At 54.6% G+C, this 20,060-nt stretch overlaps 1 protein-coding gene across 1 annotated transcript in view; it reads left to right on the top strand.

Moving 5' to 3' along the window:
* The window catches only part of TRPM8 (transient receptor potential cation channel subfamily M member 8), a 56,224-nt gene that overhangs the window by 18,127 nt on the left and 18,037 nt on the right, over window positions 1-20,060 (top strand). Inside the window, exons 9-19 of the mRNA XM_037069194.1 lie at window positions 1,086-1,188; window positions 2,260-2,378; window positions 6,436-6,726; window positions 8,219-8,314; window positions 9,103-9,232; window positions 10,763-10,908; window positions 12,004-12,116; window positions 12,512-12,728; window positions 15,376-15,467; window positions 18,147-18,288; window positions 19,339-19,510. Of these exons, the coding sequence (XP_036925089.1) occupies window positions 1,086-1,188; window positions 2,260-2,378; window positions 6,436-6,726; window positions 8,219-8,314; window positions 9,103-9,232; window positions 10,763-10,908; window positions 12,004-12,116; window positions 12,512-12,728; window positions 15,376-15,467; window positions 18,147-18,288; window positions 19,339-19,510 (1,621 nt within the window). The remainder of the gene's footprint in view (window positions 1-1,085; window positions 1,189-2,259; window positions 2,379-6,435; window positions 6,727-8,218; window positions 8,315-9,102; window positions 9,233-10,762; window positions 10,909-12,003; window positions 12,117-12,511; window positions 12,729-15,375; window positions 15,468-18,146; window positions 18,289-19,338; window positions 19,511-20,060) is intronic.

The following is a 20,060-nucleotide window of genomic DNA, read 5'->3' as shown; positions in this document are numbered from 1 at the left end:
TTCCTCGGGGTCCATATGCCCCTCTCCTTCCTCCCTTTCGTCTCACAGGAAAAGATGTCTGAGCCCCTCTGTGCTGCCCACTCCCGCATGCGCCCCAGAATTGTGGGGCCTGGGCCAGGCACCCCCTGTCGTTTGTAGTCAGACCCCTTTCCCTCTGCCGGAACGCAGGCCTTCCCCGCGTGCTTCCACCCTCCCCTGCGAGACTCCCCACGGAGTGTGTTTTCCTTTATCTGCTGGACACGACCTCTTCTGAACCAAAGCCTCCAGCATGAGGAAGCCTTGGCCTCAAAGGTCACCTCCCCAAATCCAGGGCTCCCTCTCAGTGCACCAATTTCGCCCCTCCACCTGACCCAAGACCCCTCCTCCACCCAGCCAGGGCTCTGTCACTCCAGGTCCTCATCCCCAAATGCCACGGCCAGAAAACCCCCCACCGCCTCAAACTCAGTGTAACAGAGTCCAGACCCGCTTCCTCCTCAGAAGCAGCGCTCTCTCGCCAAGCTGCCGCCAAGCTCACCAATCCCGAAACCTCAGAATTAGGGGCTCTGCCTCTCCTCCAGTTTGATTTTTAAAAAATGTTTTACAATTGAACATTACAGAAAAATCGCACCAGATGACAGAGCAAATCCCTCGTCTCTTTATCCGATCGCTGAGTCCTCTCGCCTCCTGTTCACGTTGAACCTTCCCCTCTGATAGCTGAAGCCCTTACTGGCGATTTCGGTGACTTTCTGTTGCCTGTTCCTCCTTTATTTACTCATTCAGCACTTGCGCCCCATGTGCCAGGCTTGGAAACACACAGACACATGAACACACACGTCTGTGTACGTGCCCCCCCCCCCCGGGTTAGCGGGTCCTTCAGCTTCTTGATATGTGTGTCCCTGTTTGGCCTGTGTTCTCACGGTGGCCACGGACTTCCTGTCCCAATTTGGAAATCAGACTGGGTGACAGGAGCTGCGGGCGGGGAAGGAGGTCCGGAGCTCCCTTGTAGGTGGCCTTTTTTAAAGAGTGGAATCAAAGGTCTCTCCCCCAGAGAGCGCGTGGCCCTGATGCTCCTGACGTCTCTGACATGGCTCTTTGAATGTCGCCAGCTCAAAGAGATCCTCGAAAGTTCTCACCTGTTAACAGTCATTAAAATGGAAGAAGCTGGGGACGAAACTGTGAGCAACGCCCTCTCCTATGCTCTGTACAAAGGTGGGTGAGAGCCGCCGCTCGGGGCTTGGGCTGTCCGCCGCTTTCCCCGACGTGCATTTGTTTTTTAAGTGGCTTTGTTGAAATATAATCTCGTACTTAATGTTGATTATTACAGATTGGAAGTCAGAATTAACTACTACTGACTTGCTCAGTTAAATCTCCTTGGTTATATGTTTTTAATAGAACAAATTTTTTTATGTCATGAAAATACTAGTCCAATTCGATCCCAGTACTCGTAGAAGGCCTGTCTCTAATGCATTCTCAACAGTTTCTTCTGTTCTCTCTAGAATGTGATAGAATCGTAGGCCTTGGTCCTGTATAAGCGCACACACACACACACACACGTCACGCACGTCACTGATTCTGCACTGGTTTGGGGGGGTCACAGATCTCCTGAGGCTTCGCAGTGAAGCTCAGGCTAAAACTCCCCACCTGTGACCGACCCCTGGTGACTTAGAGTTCCATCAGGGTGGATGTTGCCTGAAGGAGACAGAGCCTTGGCGAAGGCCGTCGGGAGCCGAGCTGCCTGGTCGTAGATGGAGGGCATGCAGAGCAGGGCAGCGTGCGTGGGAAGTGCCACGTCGACGTCTGCTGTTTATTAGGGTCGTGTTTATCGTGCTTGCCAGAAATTGGGCCGTGAGAATATTTGCTAAAATGGGATGGCACCTGCAGACAAACAGGTGGGATACATGAGCTGTGGAAAAGACAAGTGGAACATTTTTGTAATATGGTCATCACGTCACAGATGTAGGTGTGGCATGTCGGATACGGCTCTTGAAATACAACGTTTATGGACTCTGAATCTGCAGAAAAAATATGTGTCCCTTAGTTACACAGGCTATGAAGTGGAATGATGTTATAGTATCTCCTGAACTGAGCCTCATAATACACACTGGGACACACAGGATATTGGTGAGAATGAGTGAAACGAAAGCAAAGTGACAGGGTTTGCTCCCAGGAGAGCATGCTCAGAGCCCCTGTGACAGGTGGCTTTGTCAACGGGCCCCACGGGTGGTGCTGACCCTCTTCCCTTGGGCCTGTGGTGACCTGCCCCTTCCCCACCCCTCACAGCCTTCAGCACCAATGAGCAGGACAAGGACAACTGGAACGGGCAGCTGAAGCTGCTGCTGGAGTGGAACCAGCTGGACCTGGCCAGTGAGGAGATCTTCACCAACGACCGTCGCTGGGAGGCAAGTACGCGCCGCCCGGGCCGCCCAGTGTCAGGTCTGCCCCCTTCTCACAAGCTCTCCAGGACCGAACTCGTAAAGGGCTGGAGCGTCCTTGTCCGCTCCAGCCCGTCTGTGCTGCCGAGCCTCCTGCCCCTGCGGCAACGGTGGGGGATGGTAACGCTGGCGTGGGAGGTGTGCTGTGCAGGGATCACACTGCAAGCCCTCGCGGAAGAACGTGTCATTGCACTGGGCAGACCCACAATGCGGGGGCTGCTGCGGCCCCTGGGGGTGGAGGCTCGGAGCTCCTGGGAGCCGGTGGGCGGAGAGTGGGGGGACCTCTGCTGGGTGGCTGACTCGGGCATCGAAGTAGATCAACTGAAAGTGAAGGCAGCGGCACCCCTGCGCGCTGCCCGTCTGCCCCGCCGCGCTCTGGTGGAGAATTGCCAGCGGCGAGGCGCGCTGGGGAGAGAGGCGCCACGTGATCAGAGATGCGCAGTGCATGTCTCAGCTGCGGGACAGCTCTCCCAGCCAACACAGACACCTCACGCCCACTGGAAACTACTTTCTCCAGGAGAGCGCATTTCTTCTTGCTTTCAGTGCAATCAGAGTTAGAACAACGCCCTCGCCAGCAATGTTCTCTCGTATGTAGGCCACGGACCTCAAATCAGCCTCGGGAGCTCTGTTCTGTAGGGACAGTCGCTGACCGTCCCGCTCGGACCTGCGAGGCCGTGCACGTCCATGTTTTCAGCTCTCCGGAGTTAACCTGAGTCATCAGTGAGCGGCGAGAATTGACTGAATTTCATACACGTATGCAGAGCCGGGAAGGCGTGTGAGTTCGCAGCCAGGCTCAGAAAGCACTTTTAGGGCTACTCTTGTATTACCAGTGACAAAGACTTGATTTACATCGACACGTGGTCAATTTTAATAATAGAATGCAAGCAGAGTCGTGGCTTGGGATTTGTAAATTATTTATTCCTGCAGCGCACATCCTCTTGTGTCCCGCCTTTGCATTTAATGAACCCCATTGCACACGGCAAAGCTTTCGTTCCTCGAGGGGAAGTAGAATGTAAGACGATGCAGTTAATTGATTCATAAACAGATGCCCGTGTGTGAAATGCTCTACTTAAGTCAGGTCCGAGGGTACAAATAAACACACGCTCAGGCACATATGAACCGCACATTCAGTTTTATTAACTCGGCCTCAGACGGTGAAGGGTGACGCGCACGGATGGGCTCCAGAGGCACCAGGCGGCGCGACCCTGGCCTCTCCGAGCCTCCATCCCCTCATATGGGGGCCTGTCCAAGCCTGCCTGTGCCGGCTCACAGGGGCTGACCACAACAGCTTTGGAGATTTTTGTGAGTCGGTTGTTAAATACTGTCACTATTAAACATTCAACTACATGCCCTTAGAACTAAATACATTTTATTAAAAAAACAAAGGTAATCAATCATCGAATAGCATCCCTTTCTAATGGTTTTCCTTCGTTGAACACCATCTGTATTTCTGTCTGTGGTGTCTGCCTGCTGGCAACGCCAGGAGGGCTGTGCTGCCCTGGGGCTGTTTTCAGTTCCGCCTCCCACTCGGTCGTGCTGGCAGTTGGGTGTCAGCCACCGAGGATGGGGGGGAGGGAGGGCGTGCACCATGGGGATCGGAGAGGCTACGCAGCCGGGGCCCCTGTTTTCTCCCAGAGGGTGGGTTGCTGAGCACTGACCAGCACGCCTCTGCTCATGGGTGGTCGCGGTTCCCACCCCCCAGGTGGCTGTGATGAGTAGGTGGGATAACGTTTCTGTGTTGCTTAGGGCCTTGGCTCCCACCGAGCACTATGCAGGCATTTGTTTAAAGACAGGTCAAAACCTTTGGGATAACGGGGACGTTGGGGTGACCTCCACTCTGTGTGCCAGCGCCCGTGCCCCTCACACTGACCCAGAGGGAGGGTCACCTCCCTTTGCTAGGTCACCAACCAGGGATCCACGAGGACACCAGGACAGGGAGGAATGGGGGCTTTTTGAGGGCTGCTCTGAACTTGAATTTCTGAAAGCAACTCGACCCGTGTTACCCCGTTTCGTCCCCACAAGCACCTGTCTCCCAGGAGAGTGGACCGCAGCTCAGACAGAGATGGTCTGGATCCAGGTGGCACATCTGGGTGACAGGAGCAGCAGGTCTGGAGACACAGATGTGTCTGACTGGGATGCCTTCCTCTTCCCCACGGGCCCGTGGCTCGAACAGCCTGGTCCCCGGGCCTGTGTCAGCTTGGGCGCCGCCCGGGAACCCGGTAGCAAGGCAGACAGTCCGTCCCGATCGCAGGCTCATTAAAGGACAGGGTCAGAGGTGAGCTCCAGCTCCCCGTGTTTTAGTGCCCTCGAACGCCTCTGATGGACATCCATGCTGTCACCTGTGTGACCAGCGGAAAGGCAGATGGGTTTAGAAGGACCTGTGAAACTCTGGGCACAAGGAACACTTGCCCTGAGGGCAGAGGAGAAAAGGACACTGCCCTCCTCAGTACAGCCACCTCTTTCCCCCACCCCACCTGGAGCCTCCTCATGGGGACCCCTGGGTCCTGGACAGTTTCCTCTCCAGGCAGTGTGTGGTCCCCAGGAGTCCAGTGCTGGACAGGCACAGCGGCTGCGAAGGCTGCCCTTGGCAGGGGAGGTGCACCTACACCAGGGGCAGGCGAGTCACATGGTCAGAGTGGGCGGGCTGCCGGCAGTGAGGGTGCTGGGCTCCTTGGGGGCCTGAGGACTCGGGCTCCAGAGGCGGCTGCTTCTCGGCCCCAGCTCATGGCTCTCCCCGTTGTCTGAGCTTCTGGGTTTTCAGGCTGGAAATGCGGATTTTTATGAGCCTTCTCATTTTTATTGTTGGCAACTGAATCGAACTGTAGCAAGTGCCACGGGGGAGAAACTGAACATGTCAGGGAGCTGGTACGGCCCACAGACCACAGGCTTCTGTCTGAAGTAAACAGGACTGTCCCTCTATTCAGGAAAACTTCTGTGGGGTAGGTTTTCTCAGCAGCCCAGAAAGTGAGATAAAGACAAATGGTAACTTGTGTTAGGTGTTTCAGTGATTCATTGTTTTGTAACATGATCACCGTGGTGGCACGTGGCCTGAGGGGCAGCAGGACGACCCCACGGCCCAGAGCGAGGCATTGGCTGCTGGTGGCTCACGATCCGGTCTCCTATAGATTTCCGAGACGGTGTGAACTGCACGTTCCCCGCACTGTACCCAGCGGCTCCGTCTGTGCCGGGTGCTGGGGTAAGGCCTTGACCGGCGCCTCCCGCACGGGTGTCTATATCCACTTCATACCAGCGAGAGGCCAGGCTGCGTCCAGGCCCACATACGGCTGACGTCAGGCTCCCGCCGGCCCCTCCCGTCTAGATGTTTGAACTACAATCCAATGCCACACTGCAACTGCGAAGATGCATTTCATTCTAGAGACAGGAGCTCAGGGGAAGTTGGAGATGCTATTACTCTGTGGCTGGAAAAACTGGGTTGGCCAAAGAGCTTGCTCGTTTTTCCCCTGTAAGACGGCTTGAGTAGCACTTAGTGGTCCCGAACTTCATTCAAAACAATGTTGTTAGATCGTGTTGTGCCAGCTGTCATATCAGCGTGAATTTTTGTGTAGCCATTTTAATTGAAGATGGAAGAAAATGTGCAACATTTTGGGCATATTATGCTTTGCTATTTCGAGAAAGGTAAAAATGCAACTGAAACACACAAAAAAGATTCGAACAGTGTATGGAGAAGGTGCTGTGACTGATGGAAAGCGGTGCGCGAAGTTTTGTGCTGGAGGCTTCTTGCTGGATGCTCCAAGGTCAGGTAGACCGGCCGAAGTCAAGAGCGATCAAATGTGGACCTTAACTGACAACAAGCAATGTTCCGTCAGGAGGGAGACAGCTGGCGGCACACTCAAAATATCCAAATCAATAAAGTTATTGGTGAAAATGAAACGTGTCTTTTATTTTACGGAAACAAACTGCACGATGTTTTGGCGCGCCCACCGCGATGTGGCGGAGAAAGAAGAGCCTGGTATACCGGTGAGCGGGCCCGGGGCTGAGCCCTCTCTCCGCTCTCTCTCCTCAGTCCGAGGACCTGCGGGAAGTCATGTTTATGGCTCTCGTGAAGGACAGACCCAAGTTCGTCCGCCTGTTCCTGGAGAACGGCTTGAACCTGCGGAGGTTCCTCACCAGTGACGTCCTCACCGAGCTCTTCTCCAACCACTTCAGCACCCTGGTCTATCGGAACCTGCAGATCGCCAAGAACTCCTACAATGACGCCCTCCTCACGTTCGTCTGGAAACTGGTGGCCAACTTCCGCAGAGGCTTCCGGAAGGAAGACAGAAATAGCCGGGACGAGACGGACGTAGAGCTGCATGTAGGTACCGGGAGAGCTGTCTGCCCTGCCCCTCTGATCTCCTGAGTCTCCCTTTAAAAGCGTTTCTCCACCTCCCCCTCTCCCACTCCCTACCTTGTCGCCATAAAGTAGCAAAGGCATCAGCCTTCTAATTTTTTTCTGCTGCCTTTACTTAAGATGAGTCTCTCGGTGAGTTTTCTGATGTCCGCTTTATGCTCTGTGCATAAAACGACTTGTTGCGGTTTGCCTCGCTTGCAAAGCCTGGTGCGGTGCATGCCCTCTCGGAAGCGTCTGTGGGGGCGTGGGGGTGCACGAATGGCTGCCTGCTCCGGTCTTAGCCTTTTGGACGCGCCCTGCCTAACTGGAGACTGCTCTCTGCGGCCCATGTGAAGGACTGAAGAATGTCCATGTTTCCTTCTGTGGATAAAAGGGCAGCAGATAGTCCCAAAAGGACAACCCAGGTTCCCTGGAAGAGGATGTTGTGAATGCAGCGCCCGTATTCTCTAGGCCGTCCTATGAGCAGGACCTGCCTGCCCAGGCCCCAGCCACCGGCACCCGCGGCTCTTTGCTGATGGCTGGCTCTGCTCCAAGCCCGGTGCCCCCTCCCTGTGTGGGCAGGTAATTCTGAGGCACGGATTCTACTCGGATTCCTAGGGCTGCCTAGCGGGACTGATCTCTGGCTAACCACCGTGACAGCTTGTTGACAATGCACCTTAATTGGTTCTTTCTTTTCGGCTTTCATTCCTCAGTCCCTTATTGGTTTTTCTGGGATCACCTCTCAAATAAACTACTTGTCTCAGGATTGCTTCTGGGAAAACTGGATTCCCTTTGTGATTCTAGGATTTTAATCTGTGTGTGTATATTGCAGAAACCAAAATGATTTGTGCTTGAAAAAATTGGAAGTGCTTAGAAAGCTTCTCTTTGTCACTATTTCTGTTAAAACCTTCTGCCACATCCACAGCTGTGCCTGAACCAATTTGGACCTTGGCAGAACCTAGATCTAGAATCCCAGACATTTAGTGGTTTCCACTGGAAGGTATGGGATGCTGATTAGGGGCGGGGATTGTAATGAATGCATTAGGAATGGAAACCCCAAAGAGATAAACCGTAGCTTTGTGTGGTGGTAATTGAACATAAACTACAACCAAGTTAGAATGCAGTTGGAACGTTTTTCTCGATGCGAAATCAGTTTCTATGAGGGATTGCTTTCTCTTCGGCTGTCGGAACTCACTCAGTTTTTCAATTGCTCTCAGCACTGCTTCCCCATGATCCCTCTCTGCCCAGTTTTACATTGCCTGTTATGATGGATACAAGGTTTTGTGTCAGATGAGCACTGGGGGAGCCTCGGAGCCGAGAGGCACATCCCAGTGCTGTCGGGACGGCCTCATCCACCCAGTTCTGGAGTCTCTACACTCGCGGGGCTGTCTCCCCAACCCTGTTTTCACTCTGGGAGCTTCGCAGCCAAAGTGACGCCCGCCCTGCCCTTGCTGACCGCACGCTCTCACCCTCCCAGGACGTGTCTCCTATTACTCGGCACCCCCTGCAAGCTCTCTTCATCTGGGCTGTTCTGCAGAACAAGAAGGAACTCTCCAAAGTCATCTGGGAGCAGGTAAGGTGCACGCCCACGCCGAACACGGGAGCTCTGCTGTGGTTGGTCTGACCTTCTCCCGCCGCTCACGCCCACTCGAACACGTCCTCCGTGGACTGGATGGCTGCTGTCAGGCGAATGCGTGGGGACAAAGGTGGGCGCGGGCGGGGGGAGAGGCCCCTGGAAGGGGCTGTGCTGGGGGAAGATCCAGGAGGCACCTGCTTCTCAGTGTGTGTGGGGTGTGATTGTTGTCCAAGTGAATGAGCATTTAGGTTTGATTTCGGACGTCGATATCTGGCTTTATTGCATAACGGACAGGAAGGAGGGCCTGGACACCGTCCGCTTTGGGAAACTTACTGAGATTTGTCTTTGTGGTTTAGCACATAAGGATGTTTTGTAAATGATTTATGGGGGTTGAAAAGAAATTACACTCCGTTTTTAGAGCATCAAATCGGGCACTGACTATCGAGTTCGCAAACAGTCTTGCTTCACACGTGTTGGGTTTCCCATGGCCCGATCCACTTGCCCCCTTTGATCTGTAAGAGTTGACACTGGGTAGTCGGGCCCCCCACCATGTCACAGTCTTGCTGTCATTTCGGGTGGCACTCACCTCGCTGTTTTCCTTGGATACGCGGTTTCATGTCCCAGTGTGTTCATTGTGCACATTTTGCTCTGAATCGTGATGAATAGTTGGGATTTCCCCATTTCTACCTTTGCCATGAGTTCGCCCCTGTTGGACATTAGCGTTGACCTGACCATCTCCAAGAACTGCTCGAGTTAGCCCTGACGCTCTCTCGTTCTCCCGCCAGACCAGGGGCTGCACCCTGGCGGCCCTGGGGGCCAGCAAGCTCCTGAAGACCCTGGCCAAGGTGAAGAACGACATCAATGCCGCCGGGGAGTCCGAGGAGCTGGCCAATGAGTACGAGACCCGCGCGGTGGGTAAGCCTCCCGGACGGGGTGTCCCGTGGGTGCAGGCATGCCGGGGGCCCAAGGGGGGTCTGTGGCACTCTTGTGCCAGGCGACAGAGGTCAGTGTCATGTCCGTACGCCTTGGTCTGATGCGTGGGCTGTAGACCACACAGTTGGGGCCCATGTGTCGTGGCAGAAGCCACAGGCCCCCGATCCTGGTGCTTGTTGACTTTTCCAAGAATGTAGGTGGGAGCTCTCGGGCTCTCCCACCCCTCTCTTACTCCCCAGGTCCAGGTCTAAGTAACTCAGCACCACAGGGAGGGGTGATGTGTGTTGTTTGGGGGGCTATTAAGAAACTGTGACAGGTCTGAGGATTCACCATCTTGCAAGTCATCCAGTTAGCTTGCCAGCTTCGTTCATATATATATACACACATATATACACACATGTATGTGTGTGTATATATATGTATACACACACACACACATATGGTGATAGGGCCCCAGACCCCTGGTTTATCACTCAGGGCAAAGGCAGCAGCCAGAGAAGCATCTTGGCCAGCCCCCCAGGCCCTTCACTGACTCCCCTTCAGGGATGTTAGTAAAGGCTGTGGCCGCCTGCCCTGCAGCTCCCCAAAGTCAGGGGGTGCAGACCTCCTTGTGGGGCTGCATGGGGCCAGCCCCTGCTCCCCTCTGGGACGAGATTGCGCAGTGCCCGGAATAAGGTGGGGGGGGATGGTGCTGAGCACAATCTCCTGGATGTGTGCTCTCTGTTTGCTAGTCAGTGCCCCTGGGCAGAGCTTGTCCATGACCATGGCTCAGAAGGCCCTGAGTGAGGCGGGAATGCAAGAAGCCCAGGACCCATAGCCTCTGACAGCTGGGAGCTTCAGACCTGCCCAGCTGGTCCCTTTTCCAGCAGGGAGTTTTCAGTTTGCAGAGCGCAGTAGGTCTGTCTATTGCTATAGCTAATGAAAATAGGCCTACTAGTTGGTAAAAAAAAAGTGATGATTTCTTTTAAGATACTAAATTATGTTAATTTCTGGTCAACATCCACTAGGCAATGGCTTCCAATACTTTGCAAAATTTCCTCTCAGGATCTGCACTCTAGTCTCTGTCATTAGATCTCCAAACACAAACACACCCCTAGCGATAGGTCAGTGTGTTTTTGTAGATCTTCTCGGCTTTTTTGTATTGTGCCTTATCTGTAGAGAAACCTCAGCAGAAGAAAGCCCAGAACATAAATGAGACGGAGGGCTGCCCTGGGAAGGGGGCAGAGGGCCTGGGTCTCCCCAGTCTCCCGGGGCTCCCGGGGCTCAAAGCATCCGGTTCCGTGTGCATCTCTGGGGGCCTGCTGCTTGGCAGCTGGGCCAGGGATGGTGTGCGAGAGGCAGGCGGCTGTGTCGGGTGAAGAATTACATGGTGCCAGCATTTGCTAGGCTTTTTGCGAAGTGGGTGCTCACTCCCTGGGTTTTCTCGAAGTCGGGCGAGGCTGGGGGCGGGGAGGGTGGGGCCTGGCCAGCAGCCTCAGCTACGCTCTCTGGTGCTGTCGGCGGCGGCGGCAGAGCTGTTCACTGAGTGCTACAGCAGCGACGAGGAGCTGGCCGAGCAGCTGCTGGTCCACTCCTGCGAGGCCTGGGGCGGGAGCAACTGTCTGGAGCTGGCGGTGGAGGCGACGGACCAGCATTTCATCGCCCAGCCCGGGGTCCAGGTAGACAGCATGTGGTCACCTCCAGAAACGTGCCTTTTACACTTTACATCAGATGCAGTTAGTGACTTAGAAACCAGAGTGGTGACGGCAGGCTCACTTGCAGCGGGAAAGCTGTATCAGGGGACGGTGGGGACGGTACGGGGAGGGCAAGGCGCAGGCTTCGGGGGAGGCCTTTGAGTCGGGAGGTGGTACCGGAAAGAGAGTGTCCACAAAGCAGTCGGCGTGGCCCCGGCACTGTGGGCTGGGTCTGCAGCCCCCGGACCCCTAGCCAGGTGTGTGGGCCGGGCCTGGTTCCATGGGCCCCTGGGCCTTGGTTCCTCACCTGTGAAGTGGGAACAGGTCTGGTGACAGGGTAGGGGTGCGGTGAGGGCGCCGTGTGGTGATGAGTGGAAGGGGTTGGCCCTCTGTCAGCTGTTGCTGTCACCGTAGTGTCCCCATTCCTGGTGGTGATGGTAGAGAGCCTGGTACAAAGTGGAGAAAGCCAGTAGGGAGCTTTTCTGTGCTGAGTCACTGCAGGTGTGCCCAGGTGTCTCAGGTTGCTGAGGGGGCATGTTCCTCCCCAAATCCTGGCAAGAGGGGCCTGGCTGTGAGTGGGGGTCCAGAAGAGATGGACAGCCCACCTCTTGTCTGCCCCACGCAGGCTCCCATTCACCTCCACAGTGCGCTTCCAGGTGACCATCACCGCATGGTGCTGATGAGGGGTCGGGAGCTCAGAGAGGTTCTGGAACATTCTCTGGCTTGCACTGTTAGGAGGTAGCAGAACTGGGGTTTGATTCCACGTTTGTCATCTGCATGTTCACGCAGCCAATATGTAGCACTGAGTTCGTGAAAACCACCACTGGTGACTGCAGCTAAGCTGGACTGAATGGCAGCGGCCGTGGGGCGACTCTCACTGAAGGGCCCGCGTCGGGGGAGGGGGGCTGAGAGTCAGACAGTTTTAGATTGTCTCAGGCCCTAGAGTCCTGTGACTAATGCGGACGGAGAGGAACCTGGCTTACTGCAGGGAGGTGCAGGGGCCGCGAGGGGGAGTTGTGTGCCATCCTGCACATCGCTGTGTTAATAAGGGCCCCTGTGCTTTGTCTCTGTTCCCCGTAGAACTTCCTTTCCAAGCAGTGGTACGGGGAGATTTCCCGAGACACCAAGAACTGGAAGATTATCCTGTGTCTGTTCGTCATACCCTTGGTTGGCTGCGGCTTTGTATCCTTTAGGTATGAAACTAGCACACATCATCGTGTGTGCATGTGAGTACATGGGTGTATGTGTACGTGTGTTTGTGTGTACAGGTATGTATGTGCATGCGTGCATGCTCCTGTGCACAGGGCGAAGGCCTGGCACTTAGGGTGTTCGCTCCACTGCCTGCAGTAGGTCCAGGATCCTCTCTGGCTTCCCTGGGCTTGATTCCAAACAGGCAGAGGTGGGGCCATGTCTCCACTCTCGTGGGCAGGGCTTGGACTTGTCAACCACAAAACGCCAAGGGCTGACCTTGGGCCGGTCGGTCTCCCCGCCCTGGCTGTGGGGCCGAGTCCACCTGTACCCAGAGGGAGGGCTGCCGCCGGCACCTCGGTGTTGGCTGGGACAGTGAGGAGGCTCTCACCCCGTCCAGGAAGAAGCCGGGCGACAGGCCCAGGACGCTGCTGTGGCACTACGTGGCCTTCTTCACGTCCCCCTTCGTGGTCTTCTCCTGGAACGTGGTCTTCTACATCGCCTTCCTGCTGCTCTTCGCCTACGTGCTGCTCATGGATTTCCACCCGGTGCCGCGCTCGCCCGAGCTGGTCCTCTACGTGCTGGTCTTCGTCCTGTTCTGCGACGAAGTGAGGCAGGTAGGATGGCCACCCTGGGTGGCGCCCTCCTTGCACCCCGAGGAGCAGAGGCTGCTCCCGAAGTTCCCAAGTGGTGGTTTTCCCAGAGACCTGTTCTCATGAGGTGGAAGCCCACCCACTTTCAGCATCTTGGCGCTCCCCGCGGGTCTCTTGGCAACCAGCGCTCTCTTTGGTCTCTAACTCGTGTTCACAGAGGAAGAACAATTCCTCAGCACCCTGAGCAGGCTCAGAGAGCACCTTGACCTTGGACTGTAAACCCGATCCCTCATCAGGAGGCGGCAGGGTGAATGGCAGGGGGGTGGGAGGGCTTCCCAGCTCAGTGTGTGACAGTGACCATGTTGGAAGGTCACGCAGGTCCCTGTGGATTTCAGCAAGTTTGTGTGAATTATTCATGGTAATTTCCCAAAGTTTCTTGGGATCTGCATTTTGTGTGTGTGTGTGTCCTTTCTCCACCACGTGGCAGGTGCTCAGATCCTAATTGTTGAATACGTGAATTTAAATGGTGAAGGGTGGTGCCGTCCCTAAACTGTTAGAAAACGAGACCCCAGAAAACCCTTTCGGACTCGGCAGTTTTCAGATCATGGGAACTGCTGGTGCCGCTGCTTCCCGCGTCCGTTCTGAGCCCGAACCCAGTGTCACATCCGCTCTCGACACGTGGTGCCTCGGTGCTCACGGCTCACAGAGCTCACAGCGCTGTGCCCGGTGCTGCAGGAGTTTGGAGGGAGGAACAGCACTGGTCTCGGCCTCACAGAGTCGCTGCCTAGGAAAGGGGTCTTACACTGGTTTCCGCGACCATGTCAGCTCTGACTGCGTGTTTCCCCTACGGCTTTGCCCAAGTGTTGCTGCTCCTTCTTTTTGGAAGATGCCTTTGAACGGGCAGTTGCCACTCATGTCGCGGNGGCAACCAGCGCTCTCTTTGGTCTCTAACTCGTGTTCACAGAGGAAGAACAATTCCTCAGCACCCTGAGCAGGCTCAGAGAGCACCTTGACCTTGGACTGTAAACCCGATCCCTCATCAGGAGGCGGCAGGGTGAATGGCAGGGGGGTGGGAGGGCTTCCCAGCTCAGTGTGTGACAGTGACCATGTTGGAAGGTCACGCAGGTCCCTGTGGATTTCAGCAAGTTTGTGTGAATTATTCATGGTAATTTCCCAAAGTTTCTTGGGATCTGCATTTTGTGTGTGTGTGTGTCCTTTCTCCACCACGTGGCAGGTGCTCAGATCCTAATTGTTGAATACGTGAATTTAAATGGTGAAGGGTGGTGCCGTCCCTAAACTGTTAGAAAACGGGACCCCAGAAAACCCTTTCGGACTCGGCAGTTTTCAGATCATGGGAACTGCTGGTGCCGCTGCTTCCCGCGTCCCTTCTGAGCCCGAACCCAGTGTCACATCCGCTCTCGACATGTGGTGCCTTGGTGCTCACGGCTCACAGAGCTCGCAGCGCTGTGCCCGGTGCTGCAGGAGTTTGGAGGGAGGAACGGCACTGGTCTCGGCCTCACGGAGTCGCTGCCTAGGAAAGGGGTCTTACACTGGTTTCCGTGACCATGTCAGCTCTGACTGCGTGTTTCCCCTACGGCTTTGCCCAAGTGCTGCTGCTCCTTCTATTTGGAAGGTGCCTTTGAAAGGGCAGTTGCCACTCATGTCTCCGAGTAAGGCGAGGGTGTGGGTTCACGGTTCAGGGTTCAGGTTAGGAGCCTGGTCTGCAGGGCAGCCCTGCCCTTTGAGCAGAACTCAGCCTTGAAGAGCCCTGTCATTCCAGGAACCCGACACTCGGGGGCGCTGTTTCTCTACTTGTCTGCAGGCTTCTGCGTGTGGAATCCCGGGGTCTGGTTGGGTCCCTCTGACAGTTCTGCCGGCAGGGTGCTGTCCTGATGAACCTCACTCACACTTGTTAGAAAAACCCAAACCTAGGATGTTACTGTTTTAGATTGTGTCTGGGTATCAAAAAAATACGCTCTTTAGTGTATTTCCATGTCCCAGGGCCCAGGAGCAGACGTCAATTTGCTACATGGGAGTTTTAAACCAAGGCAGACAGTAAGCTCAAAAGTCGTTATTAAATAACTCCTGGATCCACTGAATGGATGGTAGATGGTTATTCAAAATAAGTTCTGCCATTTCTTTGTGGAGAGCACTGTGCAATCTTGGGGCCCTCTGACCCCCCAAATCCCAACAGATGTGGTGAAATGGGGTCCTGGCACTTTATGAAAAGAGCCCACATCTGGCATTTTGTCCAGAAAAGAGGCCTCTTTTTCCTGAATATTTTTTCACTGCAGTGGTGCTCTGAGCCCCAGGACTGATCTACTTAGGGGTTCTCTCATCACACAGGCCAGCTTCTGAGGGGTCTAGTACCTGGTGGTCTGGGGACCCCACAGTCTGTCCCCACAGTCTGTGTTTACTCTCTGTGGGCTCAGCAGGAAGGATGCTCGAGTCCCCGCTGTTGACTTCGGCAGCCACACGGGAGCGACAGGACAGCCAGCGTGCACCGCACTTCCCAGGCCCCCTGGAGCAGTATGAGGCGTGTGTCAGGGCCGAGTGGGTCCGTCGCTGGCTCCGAAAGGATCTGGAAAAACACGCGCCAATGTGAGCAGCTCTGGAGGCAGCTGGCGGTGCCACGCGGCTCACGCCCTCTCCGTCTCTTTCTGTGCTGCAGTGGTACATGAACGGGGTCAACTATTTCACCAACCTGTGGAACGTCATGGACACGCTCGGCCTCTTCTACTTCATCGCGGGAATCGCGTTTCGGTAAGTGCTCCCCACGGCTCTCCCCAGTTTCAGGTGGTTTTGGCTTCTCCTGGAAGAAAAGGTGAAGGAAAGGCCTCTGACGTTCAGGCCTGAGAGAAGCCTGTCCCCAACCCCCGCCCCCCATCGGAGGTTGTTAGGGAAGACTGCCGCCTGTGCTGTGTGGAGACACGGCGTGGCAGCGGACCCTCGTCTCCTCTCCTTCCTTCCTTCCCTCCCAGCGATCTGTAATTGAAGAGGGACCCTTCACGGTGATTCATCTGTGCTCACAGAACTCGGGGAGAGCTCATTAGAAAGTGAGGAGAGTAGAGAACGAAGAGGAGGTTAAACACCACGTGGCGTTTTCATTCTGGGCTTTACAAGCCTCAGAAAGGTCCTCAACTTCAACTTGAAGGCAGGTTACAGAGCCTGTCCCCCTCCTTACAAGCATATTTCCAATCAAAAGTTGATCTCATGAGAAAAACCAATCTAAAGTTATGGTCAAGGGCCCTGGCTGGTGTAGCTCAGTGGATTGAGCACGGGCCTGCGAACCACATGATCGCGGTTCGATTCCCAGTCAGGGCACATGCCTGGGTTTCAGGCCAGTTCCCNGCAGTGGTACATGAACGGGGTCAACTATTTCACCAACCTGTGGAACGTCATGGACACGCTCGGCCTCTTCTACTTCATCGCGGGAATCGCGTTTCGGTAAGTGCTCCCCACGGCTCTCCCCAGTTTCAGGTGGTTTTGGCTTCTCCTGGAAGAAAAGGTGAAGGAAAGCCCTCTGACGTTCAGGGCTGAGAGAAGCCTGTCCCCAACCCCCGCCCCCCATCGGAGGTTGTTAGGGAAGACTGCCGCCTGTGCTGTGTGGAGACACGGCGTGGCAGCGGACCCTCGTCTCCTCTCCTTCCTTCCTTCCCTCCCAGCGATCTGTAATTGAAGAGGGACCCTTCACGGTGATTCATCTGTGCTCACAGAACTCGGGGAGAGCTCATTAGAAAGTGAGGAGAGTAGAGAACGAAGAGGAGGTTAAACACCACGTGGCGTTTCTGTACAAGCCTCAGAAAGGTCCTCAACTTCAACTTGAAGGCAGGTTACAGAGCCTGTCCCCCTCCTTATAAGCATATTTCCAATCAAAAGTCGATCTCATGAGAAAAACTAATCTAAAGTTATGGTCAAGGGCCCTGGCTGGTGTAGCTCAGTGGATTGAGCGCGGGCCTGCGAACCACACGATCGCGGTTTAATTCCCAGTCAGGGCACATGCCTGGGTTGCAGGCCAGTTCCCAGCAGGGGACTCATGAGAAGCAACCATACATTGATATTTCTCTCCTTCTCTCCTTCCCTTCCTCTCTAAAGATAAATAAATATAATCTTTTAAAAAATAAAGTTATGGTCAAGGGCAGAAAGCACCTCAGGATGTAGAAACTGGGGTCCATCCAACACCGTGGCTCACATTGCCTGTGCCTATGCCCCTCCAGGTCTGCCTTCTCCACATACGAGGGGGCGCCCCAAACCCGGAATGTATCTATAAAAATTGTGTGCCTATTCTTACACGTTTAAACTTCAGTCACCCTCCAAGTTCTCTCCGTTCGATGCCACACACCTACCGAGATTTTTCCCACTGCTCAGTTTTTGAACTTGTTGATTGCGGGGGCTTCTGGCATTTTTGTTTCACTTCCCCATTGGCAAAACGTTTCCTTTGAGGACATTTTTCATCCATGGAAACAAAAAACAAGCCACTTGGGGTGAGATAGAGTTAATGGGGAAGGTGGGGCAGGAAGGTCAAGCCATTTTTGGTCAAAAACTGCTGAACACTCAGCACAGTGTGGGCAGGTGCCTTTGTAAATCGCCCATCGTGAAATGGGCAGACACATTGGAAAGGTCTTAAAAACTTCACTGAAACCAAATACAGCCTCTCACAGCAATGCCAGCTGGCACACCGACGGAGATGGTTCCTGGAACATGCGCCAGGGAAGGGAGCCTGTCCTACAAAGGGGCCCGCCCTGCAGAAGGTCATTCCGGTTTGGGGGTTCCCCTTGTAGCTCCCAGGTAAAGCCCAGGGTGCCTTGTGAGCAGCACACAGACGTCCCTCTGCGGAGAAGCCTGCCACTCCACAGAGGGCGCCGCAGAGGGCGCCCACTTTGCAATTTCAGGGGCGTAAAAACTCAAGTTCCTCCTCCAGCAACCTCCTTTTCTGCTTGGGTTAAGGGCCCAGCATTTGAATCACAGTTGCTTGGAGGTGATTTCTAGAGCATCCCAGTTAGGAAAGTACAGGTGGTTTTCAATTCACGCCTCAGCAGGTGGTTAGCTAATGACACAATCTGGTGGGAATGAGGTAAATTCCATCAGGGGAAGCCTGGGCTGGGGTGGGGGTGGGGAGAGTCATCGGAGCCCCAGGAGCCAGGAAGGTGGCGATGATGTCACGCGGTCCGACAACAGTATTGGAGGATGAAGGACTGAAGTGGCTGGAACCTCTGCAAACTGTTTTCTGGGGCATTCTGGCCTCTGCTGGAGCCCATGAGCCCGGAAGATGGTGGCCTTTGGTCTTCGGCGACTGAGGGTGGGTGGCATGGGAGGCCTACTTCTACTCACTCTCAGACACCTGACTCTTGGCTGTTTCTTCACCTTTGGTCATTTTTTAAAAACAAAACTTTGAGATGTCTTGTTAGCATATCACAAATGCTGCTCCCCTTCTTTCCCCAGGCTCCACCCTTCTAACAAAACCTCGTTGTATTCCGGACGAGTCATTTTTTGCCTGGATTACATTATATTCACACTGCGGCTGATCCACATTTTCACTGTTAGCAGGAACCTGGGGCCCAAGATTATAATGCTGCAGAGGATGGTAAGAACAAAGACTGGCTGGCGAGGCCGACTTCCCCTCCACACCCGCAGTTCTTTCAGTGTTGGTAGGAAGGTCCTCTCCAAGGGTGACTGCTGCATTTCCCGTCCGTGAGGTTGGCTCGCCCTGTGCACTGGCATCTGGGACCCCTCCCAGGCTGAAATTGAACTTGAAGTGACCGTTAGGAGCCAACAGCATAATTTGGTGCATTGCTAATGAAGTACTGACTCAGGTTGGACACTGTACCAAGTGCCTTCATTTGAGTCTTAACAATTCACTAAGAGCAATGGCAGGATGGGGACTCCTGCACCCGTTTCACAGATGGGGACAGTGGGTCCTGGGAGGTCATGGCGCTTGTCTGGGGACATGCACGGAACGAGAGCCCAGTGCAGGCTGGGACTTCACTCTCACAGCCGTGCAGTGTGGGTGGAGGGAAAGCCCCTGCAGCCCCTCACACCGCGTAGCTTTGAGAGAACCACCCGCGGGCCACGTGGCTTTGCTGAGCTTGTTTTGCAGATGCCCCGATCTCTCCCGCTTCTGTCTGTGAGTCAGATGGGCGTTTGGATGGGCTCCTCTGGAGCTTCCTTTCCAATACTGGGGCTCTTTGAGGCTGTGGTTTTTATTCAAAGCATATCTGAGGCCTCATGTCACCGTGAAGTCATGTTATGGGTGCAGAAAATTTCAAAAAAATATTAAAGCGTGCAATTCTTGTTGAATAAGGATGGCTTTGATTTTTCTCCAAAACACAACTAAGGGAATAATTTGGGGGTTTAAAGGGTGTGGAGGTCCCTCTTCTGCTCTCAGGCTGGTCCCTTGTTTGGAAAGCTCCTGTCGCTGAGCTGGTTTGGAGAGCAGCAAACTGAAATGCATGTCAGTTTTAATTCTGGAAAACAGAGTCCCCAGACCCAAAGGTGGAGATGGCCATGTTTTTAGATCAGAGAGCAAATGCTGGGTGGCTTAGCATCCCCGGGCCCTGGAACCTCTGCTCTCTCGGTGGTCAGCTGAGCGGACCTGGCACTGCCCCGACTCAGTTCTGGCGTCTTCCCTCCACAGCTGATTGACGTGTTCTTCTTCCTGTTCCTCTTCGCCGTGTGGATGATGGCCTTCGGCGTGGCCAGGCAAGGGATCCTCCGGCATAATGAGCATCGCTGGAGGTGGATATTCCGCTCGGTCATCTACGAGCCCTACCTGGCCATGTTCGGCCAGGTGCCCAGTGACGTGGATGGTGAGTCCCACGTGGCCCGGGTGGAGACAGCTGGGCAGGGGCTGTTGCTTCCAGAGCCAGCTTCCAGGGCTCCCCATGATGACCCTCGGGGCTGTCTCGGAAGCAGGTGGCCCGAGCTGGGCCAGCACCAGGGAGGGAACACTAACCCTTGGAAATTTTCTTTGCTCCTGAACAGAATTTTATGTCCGCCTTGCAGGCGTGTGCCCACTATTTCAGCCTGTCATCTTTAAATGTTAAAAAAAAAAAGCATTTCTCTATATTCAGCAGCAATGTGGCTGTTGAGAGCGACAAGCCTCGTGAGTTCAGAAATGAGTGTTGTACTCTCTGATATAACTGGGTGCCCGCTTATTTAAAGATGAGCGATATTGAAAAGTTTGTGTTGGAACCTGGAAGTGAAACCTCCAACATCCTCCCGCTGCCAGCTGTTTTTTGGAGGCAGGCTTCCGGTGGCACAGATGGCATGGACCGTCACTCCCAGGTCACATCAGGGGAGGGTGGGGCACGTGCAGACTGGCGTGAGCCTCGGTGAGCTAAGGCCTCTCTGTGCTGC

The sequence above is a fragment of the Sturnira hondurensis genome, unplaced genomic scaffold, assembly GCF_014824575.4.
Source record: "Sturnira hondurensis isolate 20B ecotype Veracruz unplaced genomic scaffold, ASM1482457v3 Scaffold0018493, whole genome shotgun sequence".
Lineage (NCBI taxonomy): Eukaryota > Metazoa > Chordata > Mammalia > Chiroptera > Phyllostomidae > Sturnira > Sturnira hondurensis.
The sequence above is the reverse complement of the archived record's forward strand: the minus strand, read 5'-3'. Positions and strand labels throughout refer to the sequence as shown.